The sequence below is a fragment of the Manis pentadactyla genome, chromosome 3 (genome assembly GCF_030020395.1).
Source record: "Manis pentadactyla isolate mManPen7 chromosome 3, mManPen7.hap1, whole genome shotgun sequence".
NCBI lineage: Eukaryota > Metazoa > Chordata > Mammalia > Pholidota > Manidae > Manis > Manis pentadactyla.
In genome coordinates, this window is record NC_080021.1 from 202,537,530 (window position 1) to 202,555,700 (window position 18,171).

General features: G+C 49.5%; 1 protein-coding gene across 3 annotated transcripts in view; it reads right to left on the bottom strand.

Moving 5' to 3' along the window:
- AKNA (AT-hook transcription factor) overlaps window positions 1–18,171 on the bottom strand; it is a 51,320-nt gene that overhangs the window by 11,101 nt on the left and 22,048 nt on the right. For all 3 annotated transcript variants that reach the window (XM_057498971.1, XM_057498972.1, XM_057498973.1), the window contains 11 exons: window positions 14,897–15,035; window positions 14,040–14,194; window positions 11,360–11,419; window positions 9,294–9,421; window positions 8,589–8,796; window positions 6,878–7,032; window positions 6,604–6,777; window positions 5,468–5,714; window positions 4,378–4,484; window positions 3,712–3,923; window positions 2,024–2,186 (listed from right to left, as the gene is read on the bottom strand). In XM_057498971.1, the coding sequence (XP_057354954.1) occupies window positions 2,024–2,186; window positions 3,712–3,923; window positions 4,378–4,484; window positions 5,468–5,714; window positions 6,604–6,777; window positions 6,878–7,032; window positions 8,589–8,796; window positions 9,294–9,421; window positions 11,360–11,419; window positions 14,040–14,194; window positions 14,897–15,035 (1,748 nt within the window). The remainder of the gene's footprint in view (window positions 1–2,023; window positions 2,187–3,711; window positions 3,924–4,377; window positions 4,485–5,467; window positions 5,715–6,603; window positions 6,778–6,877; window positions 7,033–8,588; window positions 8,797–9,293; window positions 9,422–11,359; window positions 11,420–14,039; window positions 14,195–14,896; window positions 15,036–18,171) is intronic.

Here is an 18,171-nt window from a genome sequence, read left to right on the forward strand (position 1 = left end):
CTGGGCTTGGCATGGCCGTTCCTCCAGGCTGAAGGCAGCTCTACATTTATTCTCTGAGCCAGTGCCTGTGGCAGGGGCTCCCCTCAGGGTTAGTTCTTGCCTGGTGGCCCCTGGACTCTTGCTTGAGCATCTCCTGGTGCCAGTACCAGCTCTTGGATGAGTGTACAGAGGAGGGAGGGTCTCTCCACCTATGCCCCAGTGCAGTGTGCGTCCAGGGCACTCAGTTCTCCTGGCAATCTCCAAGGAGACGCTTGTTAGGGTTTCCAAGGCAAACCACAAGGGTGGTGGTTGCAGGGGAGTGAGCTCCCTTGGCCAGTTAACCCCTGGCAGGCAGGGTGGGGGCCCTGTGCTGCACACAAAACTGGAGAGCAGCTCTGGCTCCCTGTCCCTGGCAAAGGCTGCCGAGTGAGGGCCTGGGACTTGGAATATCCTCTTGGGTGTCACTTGCCCTCTCTGAGTTGTTTCTATCAGGATCTCAGTTTTCTGACTTAATTCTTTAGTGACTGAGTGCCATTGGCACTTAAAATTCACTTTCCCTACAAAAGTACACCCCTCCTGAGTTCCCCACCTCTGTATCAGCACCCAATTGGTTAGCCACCCAGAAATCTGAGTCATTCTACATCCTTATTCCTTGAACACCCTGAAAGTTACCCAGCCCCCAAGTCCTATGGGCCTAGTGCCTAAATCTCTCCCCCCAAGTGTACCCCCTCCACTCCCCAGTGGCTCCATCATCACTGTCCGGGGTGAGGCAGCCTTCTCTGCAGTCTCTCAGCCTCTGTTCTTACCCTCCTAGCGGCCAGAGACCTCTTTCTAAAACATAAACTTGACCACACCAACCCCCTGCCTGAAATCTCCCTCGCTGTCCTCAGCTGGGTGCGCATGCACAAATATTCAGTGAACACCTGCTCTGTGCCAAGCCACCACCCAAACCTCTAACCATGGGGTTTGAGGCCTCTGCCATCTCCCCCAAGTCTCCCCATGCACCTCTCTACCTTTATTGCTCAACACCCACCCCCTCACACTGGAGGATCCAGTTAGAATGAACGTTTGGCTCCCCCAAAGTGACAGGTGCTCTCTCACCTCTAGGCCTTTGCACATGCTCTTCCCTCTGCCAGGGATACTTGACCATCTCTCTTCCTTCTGATTTTAGCTGAGATGCCACTTCTTCTGGGTGCCCTCCCTGAAGCCTCCAACTGGGCTAGATACCTCCTGTCTGTGCTCCTACAGACCTTTGAGCCTCTGCCACCACTACTCACACTGGGCTGTTACTGCCTGTTTCTTATTCATTCTACAAGACGGTGTGCTTCACAGGGCCAAGGGCTATCTTGTCCACTAGTTATTCCCAGAGGCTGTATACCATAAATAAGCCTCTAATTCTTATGCTGATATCAGAGGAGACTGCAGAAGTACCCATATGAAACTCAGGCCTGGAAGCCAAACACCAACAGATAGACCCGTGACTGCACAGGCCCAGAGGTCTCCAGTTGATCACCGCAGAGTAGTCTTCCCAGTGCATTCTGGGACAGACACTCCAACCCAACAAAGGCATGTGATTGGTTATTGGCCAAAAACAAACCAAAGCAGAGAAAAGACAACTGACCGACCTATGTTCCCATTTCAACCAAGCAAGGAGCAACTTCCTTAGTAGAAAAAGTGAGCTTGGGTTAAAAAGGAGAGAATTGAAAACAGGCTCCTCTCAGTTCATACAATGGACACATAAACTGCAGACACCATACCCCTGAGAGGTGCAGACCAGTCTTGGAAGGGAGATGTTGGGGGCAGGGAGAGAGGTCCAAGCACCAGAAATACGAAGTTCTAGGTCATCTCTCACTGGCTGGAGAGGCATCCTGACGCCTAGATCAGCGAGGTCCCACAGAAGCAGTCCTGAGCTGGGAGGCAGGGTGCCTGGCTCCATCTGGCCCCAGGACGGCTACCACTGGAAGTGACTGCTGGGCAAGCCCCGCCTCCCTCGGGCAGCCCTGCCCCGTCTGTGGCAGCTCCAATCTGCAGCGATCCAACTTACTCTCGCCCTGTCCTGGTGAGGAGGAGGGTGGGGGTGGTGGGTGCTGGCCCGTGGGGCAGAGGAGCAGCAGCAGGGGCCGAGGTGGGGGACAGGTTGATTGTCGAGCTCAGGGGATGCTGTTCAGAAATCCGCTTTCGGCCCTCAAACTCTGAACCAGGGATGGCTAGGGAGGCAGAAAGAGAGCAAAGTGAGTTTACACAGAGACGATCCTGGAAGCATGAACTTGTGTGGGTGGAAGGATGGGGGCCAAAGAGATGGTGCCTGGCTGAGGTCACAAAGTGAAATTCCTGATGATGTCAGTGACCCACTGACCTCAAAACCAGGAGATGTGGCTTTTGCTGGAAGCTTGGTGTGCAAAGCTGCCTCTAAATCAATTCCTCCCCCTACCACCTATTTTGGCATCAGAGTCTTCAGGATCTTCCCCCTGCAAAGAGCTCACTGCTCCTTCACGTGGGCACCCCCGACTCTCTGGTGCATCACCATGTTGTTCTGGGGCTGGCTTTGGAGCCTCCACCTCTCTCTGAATTTATAGTCACACCTTCCCCTGGGTGCATGTTTCAGGGGAGAGCATTCAAAACTGTAGCCTCTCAGAGGTTAAAAAACCACGAATCTGCCTCATGCATCAAAAGCAAGCCCTTGGAATACCACTCAGCAATATGGAAAGGAACAGACCAATGATACATGGAACAAACTAGATGAATTTCCAGAGAATTACATGAGTGAAAAAGCCAATCCCTAAAGGATATCTATTATACTTCATTGATAGAACATTCTTGAAATGACAAACTTTTAGAAATGGAGATCAGATTAGCAGTTACCAGGAGTTAAGGAGGGGGCAGAGGCAGGCGGGAAGTGCATGTGGTTAGAAAAGGGCAACATGAGAGACCCTGATATTGATGGAAATGTCCTCTGTCTTGAGTGAATCAATATCAGTTGTGACACTGTGCTCAAATTTTGCAAGATGTTACCATTGGGGGAAACTGGGTGAGGGGCACATGGGAGATCTTTGCATATTATTTCTAAAACTGTGTGTGAATCTTTACATTTTTTTTACATTGAACTTTAGTTAATGACATACATAAAACTTTAGTTTTGAAATGACAAACTTTCAAAAGAGGCAAAGTTGATCTGAGCTGTCAGAACAGCGGTTGCCTTTGGGAGGGGTGGGAGTGACTGCAAGTGGCTTGCAGGGGCCTAGGGGTCTGATCAGGTTGAATTATTTGGTCTTTGTTCACTTCGTGAAAATTCACTAATTTATGTTCTTCCTTGTATGTTTCATTTCAGTAAAAAGTTCACATGCATTTTTTTTAAAGGTAAAAAACAATCAGATTTTATAGACATGGGAAGTGTTTATGAAATGATGTCTAGTAGTAAAAAATGGAAGGCTACTAAACATTTATGCATAATTTGATCCCATTTCCATTTTAAGTGTATGAAATAAACAGACACACATTGGCATAGGAACCAGATCGGGGTTCTGCATGAGCTGTCAGCAGCGATGGATTTCAGGATACTCTTTTATTCTTTTGTTCCCTTTTGTCCATCTGTAATTTCAAATTTTCCTACAGTGAATGTATATGGTGTTTTGTATCCTAAAGGATAATGCAAGTGTTTTTGTTGGTTTGATTTTTTAATCCATGCAATCCAGCCACCCCCAGGTTCCAGCCAACCCAAACGTATCCACTCACCCATCTTGGCCGTCAGCGCCCGCTCCAGGCGGAAGCTGGGTGCCCTCTGCTGGAGAGGACTGTCCTGGGTGCAGGGGTGCCTCTGGGCTCGTCTCCTGGGTGTGCTGGACTCAGAGGCTCTTCTGGGGACCAGAGGATCTCGGGTCTGTGGATGGGAGGCTGCATCCTGGGGCACAGGCGCAGTGGAGGGCTGGGCTAACGTACCTGGGGTGCTGAGGGAGAGATACGCTGAGGCCACGGAGAGAGGCCATGGTCTCCAAGCGCCTCCGCACGCTAAACCAAAGAGCTCCTGACCTTTGGGGCGTCATACCCCAGGCAGTTCAGTGTGTCTGACAGCCCTTTATACTTGTATTCTGCTCACCTCTCGCCACCCTCCCTATAGATCTTTCATTCACCAGTCACTCATTCATTTGTTCAACAAATATTTATTTCCTAGTCTATTCCAAGTGGCTGAGTGATGCTGGGCACCTCACTTTTCCTCTCTGAAGCTCAGTTCCCCACTGTCAGCAGGACGGGGGTAGGTAAGGAACAATCGTTGGGTGGAGGAGGTAAGAGCTCTGAGAATGCCCAGGCCATCTGGCCCCGTCTGGCTCACAGGCGCTCGGACTCCCGGGCCATCCCGGGCGTGTGACCCTGACGCGACAATGGTGGGGGTCCCCAGGATACCTGGTGTGGGAGAGCCGGTGCTCTGGGGTCTGGGTGAGGGGCGACACTCTGCTGGCTTCTGAGCCCACAAAGCCACTGTCTGTCTCCGGGGATGCCATCCAGGGCTCCTGAAAGAGTCAGTGTCCCTTTAAGTCTGAGGAATGTGCCTGAGGCACACTGGGAAGCCAGTCTCCAGTCCTGGCCTGGGCCTCACATTCCAGAGGCTGACAGATGGGGAGGCTGGCCCAGCTCCCAACAGCTAGGCCCAGAGAGTGAGAGTCCTCCGGTGCTCAGGACCTAGCACCAGGACAACAGCAGGGACTCCGTGCCCCAGAGGACTCTGAGCAAGTCCCCCGAGGGGTGGGAACCAGGGAGGGGAAACTGTAGCACATTTTCTGAGCTGAGGAATAGAAAGAGAAGGGCAAGCAGTCCCATTGTGCGAATGGGATTCTCACTTCCGCATGTTTCTGGCTTGGGCCTGGAGTCAGTTACCTTGGGCCAGGAGTCAGGACTGCAGAAGTGTCCATCCCAACGAAGTGGGAAAATAAAATTCATCTAACATGCACACATGCGCACGCAGTCTACTGTAAGGCATGGAGAACACAGGTACCTGCCCTCCGTGAGTTCATGGACTAGTGCAGGTTCCCTACAATGGGCTCGTTGGGACTATAAGGGTGTGTGTATGTGTGTACATATGCATATTTACACATTATTCTATGGGAGGATTCACAGCATAAGTCACCTTTCCATAGTGATCTATAACTCCTGTCACAGTTTAAAATTGCTCTTCTAATGATGCAAATACGGAGTGGAGGTAAGGACTACCCCCCATCTGTGCTAAGGAGGCTCTGAGAAATACAGGCAATGGGCTACAAGCTCTCAGAGGAGGAACAAGAGCTCCTGGCAGAGAGATGGGGGTGGGCAAGAGCTAAAGTTAAGAGGTGGCACTGGGCATAAGCCCTGAATGTTGGGTGGGATTGTAACTGGTAAGGACGGGAGCAGCAGGCGTTCTGAGAAGGAATGGTATGTGCAAAGACCCACAGGCAGAGAGCTCCAGGAGATGCAGGGAATGGCCCTGAGGCTCTGAGCCCTTGCCCATGTGGATGCTTACCTCCAGGGGCGGTCCGCCAGCTTGGTGCAGAGATTTCCGTGGAAGGCGCTCAGAGATGCTGCTTCCCTCCAGGCTGGTCAGACTGCTCTGGTGGGACACTGCAGACTTGGTGCTCAGAGGGTGGGGTTGCCTGCTAGGGCCTCGAGCAGCTGCCTCAGCTTTTCCCAAGCCCTCCAGGTGCCCGCCTGTGGCCGCAGATGCATGGGAGCCCGCTGGCTTCACAGACACCATCTGCTCCATGGTCTCCCTGGCAGGAAGGAAAGCATGCCAACCCTGAGCCCTGGCACAGGCCAGGCAGCCCCGTCCTGGGAGCCAGGCAGGACAGTGCATGAGCTCTGTAGTCAGACAGCCTGGGTATCCACCCCGGTGCTGCCACCTTGTAGCTATGTGACCTTGGACAAGGCACTTCACCTCTCTGAACCTCACTTTTCTTAAATGTAAAATGGGGAAGCCAATAAAACCCCTCAATACACGACAGAGGAAATAGTATGGAAACAAATGAGTGAAGGGCTTCGGGAATTTGCATACCACCTTCCCTATTTCAGCCATTTCTATAAACTTCAATCTACTCAAAAAGACTTTATGTAGCTATTTTAAATAGAAGACCAGTACTTTGTGTTACAAATAGAAACAAACTATCAAAGTCAATACAAGAAACATAAAAATAATATTGTTTATATTATATTATATTATTATTACATTATATTATATTATATTATAATCATATCATATCATATTATATCATATCATATCATACTACTATAATCTAGATAGATCCTGTTGCCTGCTAAAGGCTGTTCTCATTTTCTCTCTCTCATCTTATAAAGGAAGATCAGGAGAGGCACTTAAGACCTCACAGCACTGAGACTTTCTCCTGGATGCACTTGGAAGGTCTGAGCCTGAGGAGAACAATGTTATTTAGCTGTAGCTACCCCGCGGAAAATCACACCCCACACTATCCAAAATCATTTCAAGTGCTATCAATGGTGTCCATTCCACATTTTGGAGAGACACTGAGCTATGGGTCAGGAAAGCTGTTTCTAAACAGTGAAGTGCTGTCTAGCTCACTATGACAAGCACCTCCCCTATGTTTTCAGACTTGGTGTGCGACAAGCTGGGGAGGCTCACCGACATACCTGTGAGGTGCCCTGCGGCTTCTCTCAGCCTGTGCTGGAAGCTGCCTTGTGGGGAGTGCGGGGGCCTCTGCTTTCCCCGGAACTGGCCCGTCAACTTCCAGAGTACAGCCCTGGCCCTCCTCCCCCTCCTCCTCCATCCTCATGGCTTCTGGAAGGGATTTCACACTGAGGTACCTGCAGAGAAAGACACAGAGCATGACTCCTGCCTAGCAGGGCCAGCCAAGATCAAGCCACTGGGCCAGACGTCCTGGCCCCGTTCCCAGAGGGCACTCACCGCTCCAGGAGGCCATGGAAATCTTGCTCCACCTGCAGCTCCTTGCACCTGAGTGGGGCTGGAAGGCCCAGTGGCCTGTCTTCCACCTCACTGTTAGAAGCGTTCAGCTCCACGTTCACATGCAATGGGCAGGGGTCAACGCTGGTAGCATCAAGCTGGGGTCAGGAAGGTGGAGGGGCAGAGAAACACCACTTTTTAAGGACTTACCTCATGCCAGGCTCATGCTGGGTGCTGAAGAGTAAGAAATAGGTTAGACTCACTAACCCTATCACCCTTTTATGTGTGTGTAAAATGTGGGAACTGAATCATGTGAGCTTCAGCACTGGCTGCCATTAATTCAGTGCCTACTATGTGCCAGACACTGCACAGACATCACTTCATAACAATTTCTCCAGTATATATGGTTATTACAACACTTTTTATAGACAGGTAACTGAGGCTCAAATTATTTGCCCAAGGTCATACAAAAGCAAGGGGCAGAGCTGATATTTGAACCTTCATTTCCTGCCAGAAACACCTCTTGACCAGCTCCATTCTAATAGATACCCAGCTCCCTAAAACACCGTCAGTGCAGGAACACAGGAGCTGATCAAGATGATGCACTTGGCTTTTCACTGATTAGTGCATGAGATAGGACCTGGTAGAGTTTTCCTATCTTCTGGGGGCAGAGCACAGTATGGGAGAATGTCCCCCAAATCCCTGGGCCAGCCAGACCTCAGCTGTCACGGACATCCTGCCAGTGGCCAGCCCTCCATCAGCTGCCACTCCACTGAACATGCTGGCCCTTTCTCCTGCTCTGGTCTCCAACAGACAAGTCTTTGCAGCACACGTGACAATGCATAGCGACTCCACCACTCTCACCCACGTGACCTCTCTACACTCGGTCTCCTCAACCACAAAATGTAGTGATCACCTCACACGTGGTGCTGATGCAGCTGGAGAGGCTCCTCCAAAGCCCTTCCGTGTGTGGCCCGGGCTAGTGTCTCCCATCTCTGTGATCAGTCCCCAGATCCATCCAGTACTACAGGCCAGAAGCCTGGACGTCACCCTTCGCTCTCTTTCCTCCCACTAGCTGCAAGTCCGTCAATATACTTTCCAAACCTCTCTCAAGTCCACACACATCTCTCTATCTGCCCAGCCACCTCCCCACCTCTGACAGGCCTACTTGCAAATCCTCTTAGGTCATCCCTTGCCAAAAAACCCAGCAGAGTTTAAGACCAAACCTTTGATGTGACCCTCAAACCCCTACATCACGGGGCACCTGCCTGCCTCTCCCCCACCACATGTTTCAGACTCCTGCCCTCTCACTTCCCACACTCTAATCACAGGGCTGTTTGCCCCGCTGGACGGCTTTCCCTCTTCTGTACCAAAAATTCCTACTCACCCTCAGGCCTCTTTTAAATATTATTTCCTCAAGGGAAGTTTCTCTGACCCCCTAGACTCAGTTGTTACCTTACTGTCTATGCTCATAGGACCTCATACTTCTCCTGTAGAGCACTGATCCAAATTTTACCGAAAAAATTGTGTGACTAGTTTAATTAGATAGAAAAGTCAATGAGGCAAGAGACTACCTTTTCTGTTGTTCATTTCCCACTGAATTCCCACCACATGTCATGGGTCCTGGCATGTGGTACATAGCTTCACAAATATATCCTGAAGAGGTCAATTAATGAAGGAAGGAACAGTCTATTATGGCTGCGCAGAGCAGTACCTCAGGGCAGAGGGTCGGGGTGGCCGGTGTGGGGGCCTGTCCCGAAGGAGGGGGCAGGCACGCCGGCTGGTGGGGGGAGGCCCTGGCTGGGGGGCTGTCCTGGGCCGAGTCCGACCCGGCTGGCTCAGGCTCCTGCTGGCTCCCGTCTAGGTGGTCCTTCAGCTCTTCTAGGCGAATTCCCAGCTGGAATATCTCCGCCTCCAGCTTCCTGAAATGGGAAAATATTACTGTCAGGAGCCTGGTATGGCAGCCACAGATCAGGTAGGTTGGAAAGCTATGCTTCAGAGCACAAGTCCCAGAAAATGTCCATGGAGGGTCCATTTAACATCACCATTTAGATTATATGGAGAACTCTAAATAAGCAACACGAAAGTGGATCCACTGGGAATCAGGCCTCAGTCTGGGTGTCCCTCTCCACCAACAGGCTGTGGGGCCTTCAGCAAATCCCTCCCTCGCCAGCATCAGTTTCCCCATTCTTCAGTGAGGGGCTTAGGTCTTATCTCCAAGGTCACTTCTCATGGCAGTAAGTCAAAAGGACACAAATCTCAGCCTTCAGGAATTCCTCTATTTGGATATGTCCAACTGGGACAGAATTTATCCCTGGTGTCCCAGGGCATGAATTATGAGGACCAAGCATGTCCCTCCTGGAGACCAAGAAGTCACATGCCCCATCTGTCTTCCTGGGCTCCCCTCTCCTGCACGTACCTGCCAGGATCAAACTTCCCAGGGATCCCCCTGGAGCCCACAAGCTGCTGGGCCAGGTGCTGCTCCCTGCAGGCCTTCAGATACTCCTCCTCCAGGGCTGTGTGGGCAGCCTTTAGCTTCTGGAAGCCCTGAAATCAGACCAGGCCAGGAAGACCTGAGTGCCCAGCCCCCGTGGACTCTGTCCCTGCAGACACAGTGGATGAGACAGCTCGTAGGGGGCCATGGGTCTCACCCTGGGTCTGCAGAGACCTCTGGGCCCCTGAGTCCCTGAAAGGCTGTGATTGGGACCCTCTGGAGGCTTCTCTGCCACCAAACTAGCATAGCTTAGAGCTCTGGTACCAGCTCAGAGGGCACTAGTCCTTGCTGGGTAGACCTACAGGAACCCCGATGCTCCATGATGGTTGTAGTGTCAAATATGCTATCACTGTGTCCCCATAAGGACCAAGTACTTGAGAGACCATGAATCCTCATTCTTGATTTTCAAAACTGGATTTTGGAACACTAGTCTCTTTTCTTCTTCCAAATCCTTATAGACTATCATGACAGAGGATAACTAGCAATCACTGGGCATTGAGGCTGTGTGCTAAAGTGCTTTGCAGCATTCATTTAATCTTCAACATAATCCTAATGAGAAGAACAATTTAACATTTTCATTTAAAGAGGAGGAAACTAAAGCACAGAGAGGTTATTTAAGTTGGTGAAGGTTACACAGTGAGCGAGCAAGTTGTAGAGGCAGGATTTGAATCCAGGCCCTCTACTTTCAGAGTTCGATGTCCTAACATTACACTAGGACCCCACAGCAAGCATGATGGTAGCTAACACATGGCTAAAACTCTGGGAGGTCGGATCATCATCATCCCTGGCTTATATCATCCCCATCCCGCCCATTCTGTTCTGATGGCGGACGGAGGCCAAGGACACCCTATAGCCCCCAGTCAAGCATGATTTTCCAATAGCTCTCAACCTCCTGGATATGGGGGAATTAGGACAGAGGGAAAGAGTTAGAATGGTTTTGATTCTCAAGGTCCTTGATCATCCACTCAATGAGATAATAAGATACATATCATACATTTTGTCATTGCAAAATCTATGTGACGTCTATACAATAGCATAGAAAGAAGGTCATATTTCTTGCCAACCCGGTGTGTTGCATTGGTCCCTCCACGCCTCCCTCAGCTCCTCTCCCCACCCTGCTCTGTGCCTCGAGCATCAGCTGGGTTCCCTACCTGCTGGCTTCCCAGAGGTCTGTGCAGTGGGGGCATCTATAAGAGGTCACAGAGTGGGAAGAGAGAAACCTGGGAGGGAACAGGTAGTCCCTGGGCTTCCCTGTTCCTTGGGGGGCCCTCAATGCTGCCCACACCAGTTAACAGCTCCTTCTTAGACCCCCAAACTCCCAGCTTTGAGAGCTCTATCTGCTCCTTCCTGAGGCCCTGGCTGTTGTGGCAGAAATCTATTTTCATATATGACTGTAGTTATCTAGAAATATCAAAGTCCAAAAGGAAATAAGCCAATCATGGTTAAATTAAGGGTCTCCTCTGCCTTTACCCCAGGTTTTCAAATTTTGGGCACTTTTATAATAAAGAAAATAAAGAAAGAAAAGGTCATTTCCTGGTGGCTAAAGAAAGAAAAGGTCATTTCCTGGTGGCTAAGAGGCAGGATAATCAGTAGCAAGCTGTCCAGAGCAGTGATCACAACGCTGGACTTGGGAATCAGACAGACCTGGGTCTGGGCTCTGACACCTACAAGTCTCCTTGCTGGGCTTCGGTTCCATCCCAGTTAAATGAGGGTGATGACTGCAACTGCCTTGCCAGGTTTTTATGATGATAAAATGAAATAATGATACATCACAGGCTTGCCACTGTGCCTGGCATAGCACCATCATTGTTTCATAAACGATAATTATTGGAATACAATGATCATTATCATGGAAAGCTAAGCAGGGGCTTTGTGTCCTAAAAGGAGACACTGTTTAGGGTTCTCTGGTCTGTTTGGTAGCAACTGAGGCTTCATAGACTCCACTATGGGAGCCAGAACAGCTGCAGTGTACCCCCCAAAGTGGGCAGTACCTTGAGTTGGTCCTGGGGTGTCAGTTGTCCAGTCTGCATTAGTCCTACGAAGGACTCCACCTGGACATTGGGAGGGGAAGAAAGACACTCCATTAATCCAGACCCTGGAAAATGAGTCCTGTCAGCTCCCACTTAGGCACGTTCACACTTTAGCATGGGGAGCAGTGTTCTGCCTTGGGGTGTGGCTTTCCTACCAAGCACAGAGAGGCAGGTGCCAAAAAGTGATTCCACCACTGGCTTCAGCCTTGGCAGCTTTGGGAGAAATCAAAGTGGCAACTCCAAGAATTTATTGACAGCACTTCCTCCATGTACAGGAAGACCTATGAGGCAGGATATTTACTACAGCATGGTCAGGGGCAACAGGAAACAATCGAAATGCCTATTTGTGGAACAGTATGCAGCCACCAAGAATAGGAAACCACACATATGTTCTCATGTATAAATTCCTCCAAGACCTACTTTTAACATCAAATCAAGGTAGAGGGCAGGGTTTATAATATGCTACCATCATATAAAATACATAGAATGACAAAGGAAAAATATAAATACTTAGGTATTATAAAGTTCTAGAAGGATGAAAGAACCTGAAACATTAATTACCTCTATGGAGAGAACTGGGTGGGAGCAGGGAGACCAGGCATGGGAGGGAGGTTTTCTACTGTATGTATCTTTTGAACTTTTAACAAAGTGAATTCACTGTCTCACCAGAAATATTCAAATTTAAGACATTAAAAAAGTCAAGGTACAATGTAGTGTACACACTTGCATGACCATTTCTGTAAACACGTGCGCAGTGAACATTTCTTCATGGAACAGAAGCACAAGGATAAGAAAAGACTTTTACTATAGAACACTTTAAATGAGTGAACTGTATGGTAAGTGAAATATATCTCAATAAAGTTGTTACCGAAAAAAGAAAAGGTGGTGTTTTCTGAAGGAACTGATTTTATGGTACCCTTTGTACCATGTGAGAGTCTTTACCATGTGCATCTGTTACCATTCAAAAAATTTTTTAATTAGGAAAAAAGGGCAAAGGATAATTAGGGGATTTTCTAAAGTTTCTAGGGAAGTTCTCGAACAGTGCGAAATATAATAAAGAAATTTATATCATTATGTTATATAATTTATATGAATATAAAGTAGAAATGCAATGTAAGCTGCACATGTAATTTTAAATGTTCTAAGAGTCATATTTGAAATGTAGAAAGAAATGGGTGAATTAGTTTAATAGTATATTCTATAAACCTAACATATTAACATGTAATCAATGAAAAAATTATTGAGATATTTTATATTTTTCATCACACTTGGAAATCTGGTGTATATTCACTTACAGAACACTTCGATTTGGACTAGCTAAACATCAAAGACTCAAGGACCATGTGGCCAGTGGCTCCCATACAGGACAGGGCAACTCTGGACCATGTCCCAGCTCCTACTCAGAAGGAGTAGCATTGCTTTACGATAGAACATCCAGGACAAGGAGAAATCTCTCTCCAGTTACAAGACCCAGAATGGTGGTAATAAAAAGCCATAAAGTACTCATTTGTGCCACTACAACATGGATGAGCCTTGAAACCATTATGCTAAGTGAAAGAAGCCAGACACAACAGGACAAATATTATATGAGTCCTTTTGTATGAAATATCCAGAATAGGCAAACTCATAGAGACAGAGAGTAGATGAGCAGCTGTTAGGGGCTGGGGGAAGGGGAGTGGGGAATGACTGCTCAATGGATATGGAGTTTCTAACCGGGTGATAAAAGTGTTCTCAAATTCCTGGTGGGATGGCTGCATGACTGTAACTATAGTAAAAACCACTCAAGCATTAACTTTAAATGAGTGAACTGTATGGTAAGTGAAATATATCTCAATAAAGTTGTTACCAAAAAAAGAAAAGGTGGTGTTTTCTGAAGGAATTGATTTTATGGACGTGGCAATATATCTGATTATTACATTTCACTTTTTGCATTGATAACTAGGAAGCTCAAAGCCAAACATGAATCTGGTAAAGTGTGAACACGGTTCATGGTTCAACAGAACATTTTGTTTTCTCACTTCACCCTAAATGCATTTTCTTTCTTTTCTACCCTTACTTCCCCTCTGCCCCAGTTTCCTCTCTTCCGTTTTCAGAATGTGGTTTTAATGCATGTATTTTCTAAGCTGCTTTAAAGCACTTTTGGAAAAAGGCCAAGCATATGGTTATAAACATACTTGCAAACAATTCAGTTACTTGGACTGTTTGATGAAAATATAAAGGCTCTTTTTGAGAGGTGGACTGAGAATTCATTTCTGTAATGAAATGAACTAAAAAAGTGGAGTGTTTTGTCCTGAAGAGGAAAAGGTAATGTAGAGGGTCTATGCCTCTTCCAGGATCCTGAAAGAGCTGAGCGTCTCCCAGGGGATGAAGCAAACTGAGGGACACTTCCAAGCACAACTGGAGGGAGTCCGATGAGATGGCATGCCAAAAAAGGGCATTACACCCACCCTGCGTGCCAGGGCGGAGGCCGGGGCAACGGGGCCTCTGAGACCAGGGGAGAGGCTCGCATTTCAAGACAGCCAGGGGTACTCCACCTGGACAGTGACGAGTGAGCCTGGTGGGGCTTCTCATTCAAGCAGGCAGAGACTCTGCTTTCTCCAGGGACAAAGTCGCCCCAGGACAAAGCTGGGGTTCCCCTCACCTTGGCCAGGAACCGGCTGGCCCAAGAAGCCAGCATCTGGGTTTGCTCCACTGTCGGCTGATCCTGGGCGTTGCTTGGGTTCTCCGGAAGCCACCCCGGGGTGGGCACACTGCTGGGCGAGGAGGGGCTCAGGTCTCCTCGAGCTGAGGGCCACCCTGGAATACACAACCATTGAGCTCTGGGGCCGTGAACAGTCCTCCCTGGGACTGAGAGATGGATGCTGAACTTCAAAACCACCAAGATCATCAGTTTCTGGCTCAGCCATCTCCCGATCACACCATCTTCACAAAGCCTGAGGAAGGGTACTGGGCTGCATTGTTTCCCCTCCCAGGGGAGAGTAAGGCCCGAGTCTGCCCAGATCGCACAGCTGGAGCTCAGCCAGGCCTCTCGGTTCCTGGTTAACAGTGTGGGCTCTAACTCAGCGAGGTGCAGGTGCCAATCCCGCCCCTCCCCCTCGTAGCAGTGTGAGCACGTCCTCACTCACGGAGCCCCAGTCTCCTTAACTGTCTATAGGGCAGCACCAGTGTGCACCTCACCAGGCTGGTGTGCAGACTGACTGGGATCATGGTTGGCACAGCCATATGGGCTCTGCAGTGACGATGCTCTTTGTCATGCAACTTACCCAAGAGCCCTTGGCTGCCAAGTAGCAAAGGTAGAGCTTCACCCAGGCTGCTCTGCTCAAAGTGGGACACTTTCCAGGTCTCCATTTGACCTCTTCAGATGAAAGGGCCCAGAGAGGGGCCTCACCTCCCTCCCTCCCCTGACCTGAAGCCAGAGCCACTCCAGGGTGAGCCAAATTCCCCCAGAGCAGGATCACAGACAGAAGGAGTTCTCAGCCACATCTCTCCCCGACTCACCTGAGGCCTCACTGGGGCCTGGCCACCGCTCCACCGAGTGGGGCTGTGGGATGGTGAAGGACAAGACCTTGGTCCCCTGGGGTACCGACCCCCTGTAGATGCTGTGGCTGGGCTGGGGTGGGTCCGAGTACAGGTTCACCTGTTGGGGAGGGGAGGCATGGGCAGAGGCAAGTCAGGGTGGGGACGAAGCCACACAAAGCCCTCACCTTTATTCACAGGCTCACTTAACAAACATGCCTTGTGATATAAACACTACCTTTTAGTGGGGCCCTTGGGTGGGGCCAGACACTGTGAAGGGCTTACATGTACTTTCATCATCTCTTTCATCATCTCTTTATGGCAGCGGAAAGGCAGGCAGGGCAGGGACCATCATCCCCATTTTACAGAAGAAGAAACTGAGACTCAGAGAGGTTAAGTCACTTACTGAAAATCTCCAGCTGATAAATTCTTGGGCTGGGGTTAATCCTGCTTTGACCCTAAAGTCTACGGTTTTCCATATTAATAATTGTGTTAATAACATTTATTATAACAAATTATAATGTAACGAATAGTGTTTAACATGTAGCAAGTGTAATTATATTATATAATAGAATAACTAGCATTTATTATTTATAAAAATTTCCAATGATTATTATTGTATGGATAATAATAGCAATTAATGGTTGATTGAATGAATAAGCTAACAAGTGGATGAACTGATTTCTGTTGTGGCAATGTGAGCAGTGTAAGCAAAAGATCTCCAACATTTGAGGACGGATTTCATGTGGTAAATGGCCCAGGATATTACAGAGAAGTCTGGAGTGAGGCAAATAGCCAAAGAAGACCATTTGTAGCTCAAAACTAGAGGAAATCCACATACTGTACAGTGGTTTAGAGCAGGGGTTGGCAAACTATGGTTTGTTTTTGTGAATAAGCTTTGGTGAACACAGCCGTGCTTGTTTATGTATTTTCTATGGTTGCTCTCATGCTGTGGAGGCAGAGTGGAGTCACTACCTCACAGACTGTATGGCCTGCAAAGCTGGAGATACTCACTGTCTGGCCCTCTACAGAGAAAGCTTACCGATGCCTGGCTTAGTGAGTAGGGCAGTTCCACAGAGCCTGGGTTTACATCCAGGCTCTACCACCACCCACCTTCTAGTCCTCGAGCAGCCAACCTAACTAACCTTTCTGTGCACAAAGCAAGTGCTCAATAAACAGCAGCTGCCACCCTCACATTTAACAACAGATCATGACCATCACCATAATCATCACCACCATTACCACCATTATCACCTCATCACCATCACCACCACTAACATCCCCATCGTCACCAACATCCCCACTGTCACCATCACCATCACCACCATCATCACCATCACCATTATCACCATCACCATCACCACCATCGCCATCACATCACCACCATCACCATTACCACCATCACCACCATCACCTCACCTCACCATCATCACCTCATCACCATCACCACCACTAACATCCCCATCGTCACCAACATCCCCACTGTCACCATCACCATCACCACCATCATCACCATCACCATTATCACCATCACCATCATCACCATCACCACCATCGCCATCACCATCACATCACCACCATCACCATGATCACCATCACCACCATCACCTCACCTCACCATCATCACCTCATCACCATCACCATCACCACCATCACCATCCCATCACCACCACCATTATCACCATCACCATCATCACCTCATCACCACCATCACCATCACCACTGTCATCAACATCAACAACACCATCATCACCACCATCACCATCATCTTCACTGTCATTTATGTAGCCATCATGGAGGCAGGTCCCTGAAAAAGCTATTCCTCTGTGGTGCCTTGGTGACCCTGTGGTTGCCTCCTGCTGCTCCAAGGCCAGGAGTGTCGGGGTGTCTAGTGGAGGGTGCTCCTTAACCCCCAGGCAGCCAGATTCTCCCAGCTTAAGCTGTTCTTCACATCTGGTCTGTGGCAGAAAAAACTACTCCAACGTGAGGGACAGTGGCCCAGCGTGGTGTGGTCCCCACTGCCTCCCCCTCTTTCAGCCCCAGTCTCTTATGGGAACAAAGCTGGATTTTAATAATCTCCTGGCCATCTGTTCAGACTGGCCTGTAGGGGCCTGCCCACCAGCACCCCTTCCTCCCAAGGTGACCCAAATCTGGGGGACATCCTGCCCTCCTGTGTGCCTCCCCGACCCCGCCCCACCCCTCCCCACCCCTCCCCTCCCCCAGCCTCAAGCCCACCAAGGCCCAACCTGGTGAGCATAAGAACCAGCGGCTCCCAGGAGGAGGCATTATTTCAGCAGAGGGGCGAGAGGCCTGTGCAAAGGCTCAGGAAGTGGGGAGTGGGGGTGAGTGTGGGCAGATGCCCAGGGGCTCAGGCCTGCCCCTCCTGGAACCTGTCTCTGGACCCACCCCAGGGCTCAAGGGCGCCCCTATTAAGGCCCAGGTGCCCCCTGAGGCTCCCTCAGAGGGGTGAATCAGTGAAGGGTGGCCCAATGAGCGTGGGAAGCATTGGGTTAAATAACTGACTAGTCTGCACAGATGGGTTTCTCACAGCCTTTAAAATGCTAATGGGCTTTATGAATGGGCAAGGAGGGGAGGGAGCAGAGAGAATGGAAAGTACCCCCCTCCTCTGAACACACAAACCTCCCTTGCCCCGCCCCCACCTCCATCAGGGGCTCTGGACCAACTGGCAGCCACTAGAACACACACTTTAGGAAAGGCAGTTTTATGTCACCACCCCCACCCCAGTTCTTTCTGGGGTAATTTCTGGTCTCCTCAGCCCCACCAGATCCCCCTGCAGCTGAACTGGGGACAGTGGCTGGAGGGAGGTGGCAATAGGGCAGCAAATATGTGAGACCATTATAAACTGGCCCTAACAGGTGTAGAGAACAAATCCCGACAGCCCTGGCTCCCTTCCCGGCCCCCAGTCTGGACCCAGTGATGTTCCCAGGTCAGGCCATGCGACCCCATCGTCAGCTTCCAGCTGCAGAACCCATGGTTACCTAGTCTGGTTCTGCTAGAGAGTAAGGTGTTAATAGTGGGCTTTGGAGCAGGACTGCTGGCCTCAAACCCCAACCCGCACACATGATAGGAAATCTTGGGTAAATTACTTAACCTCTCTGTGCCTCAGTTTCCCCAGTGGTAAACAATTTAGGACAGCAGTCAGTAAACACCACTTATTACTATTGTTATTATCACTGTAACGTCATCATTCTGCCCGTCCCTATGCCTCTGCCACATACCCAGGGCCAGGTCCCAAG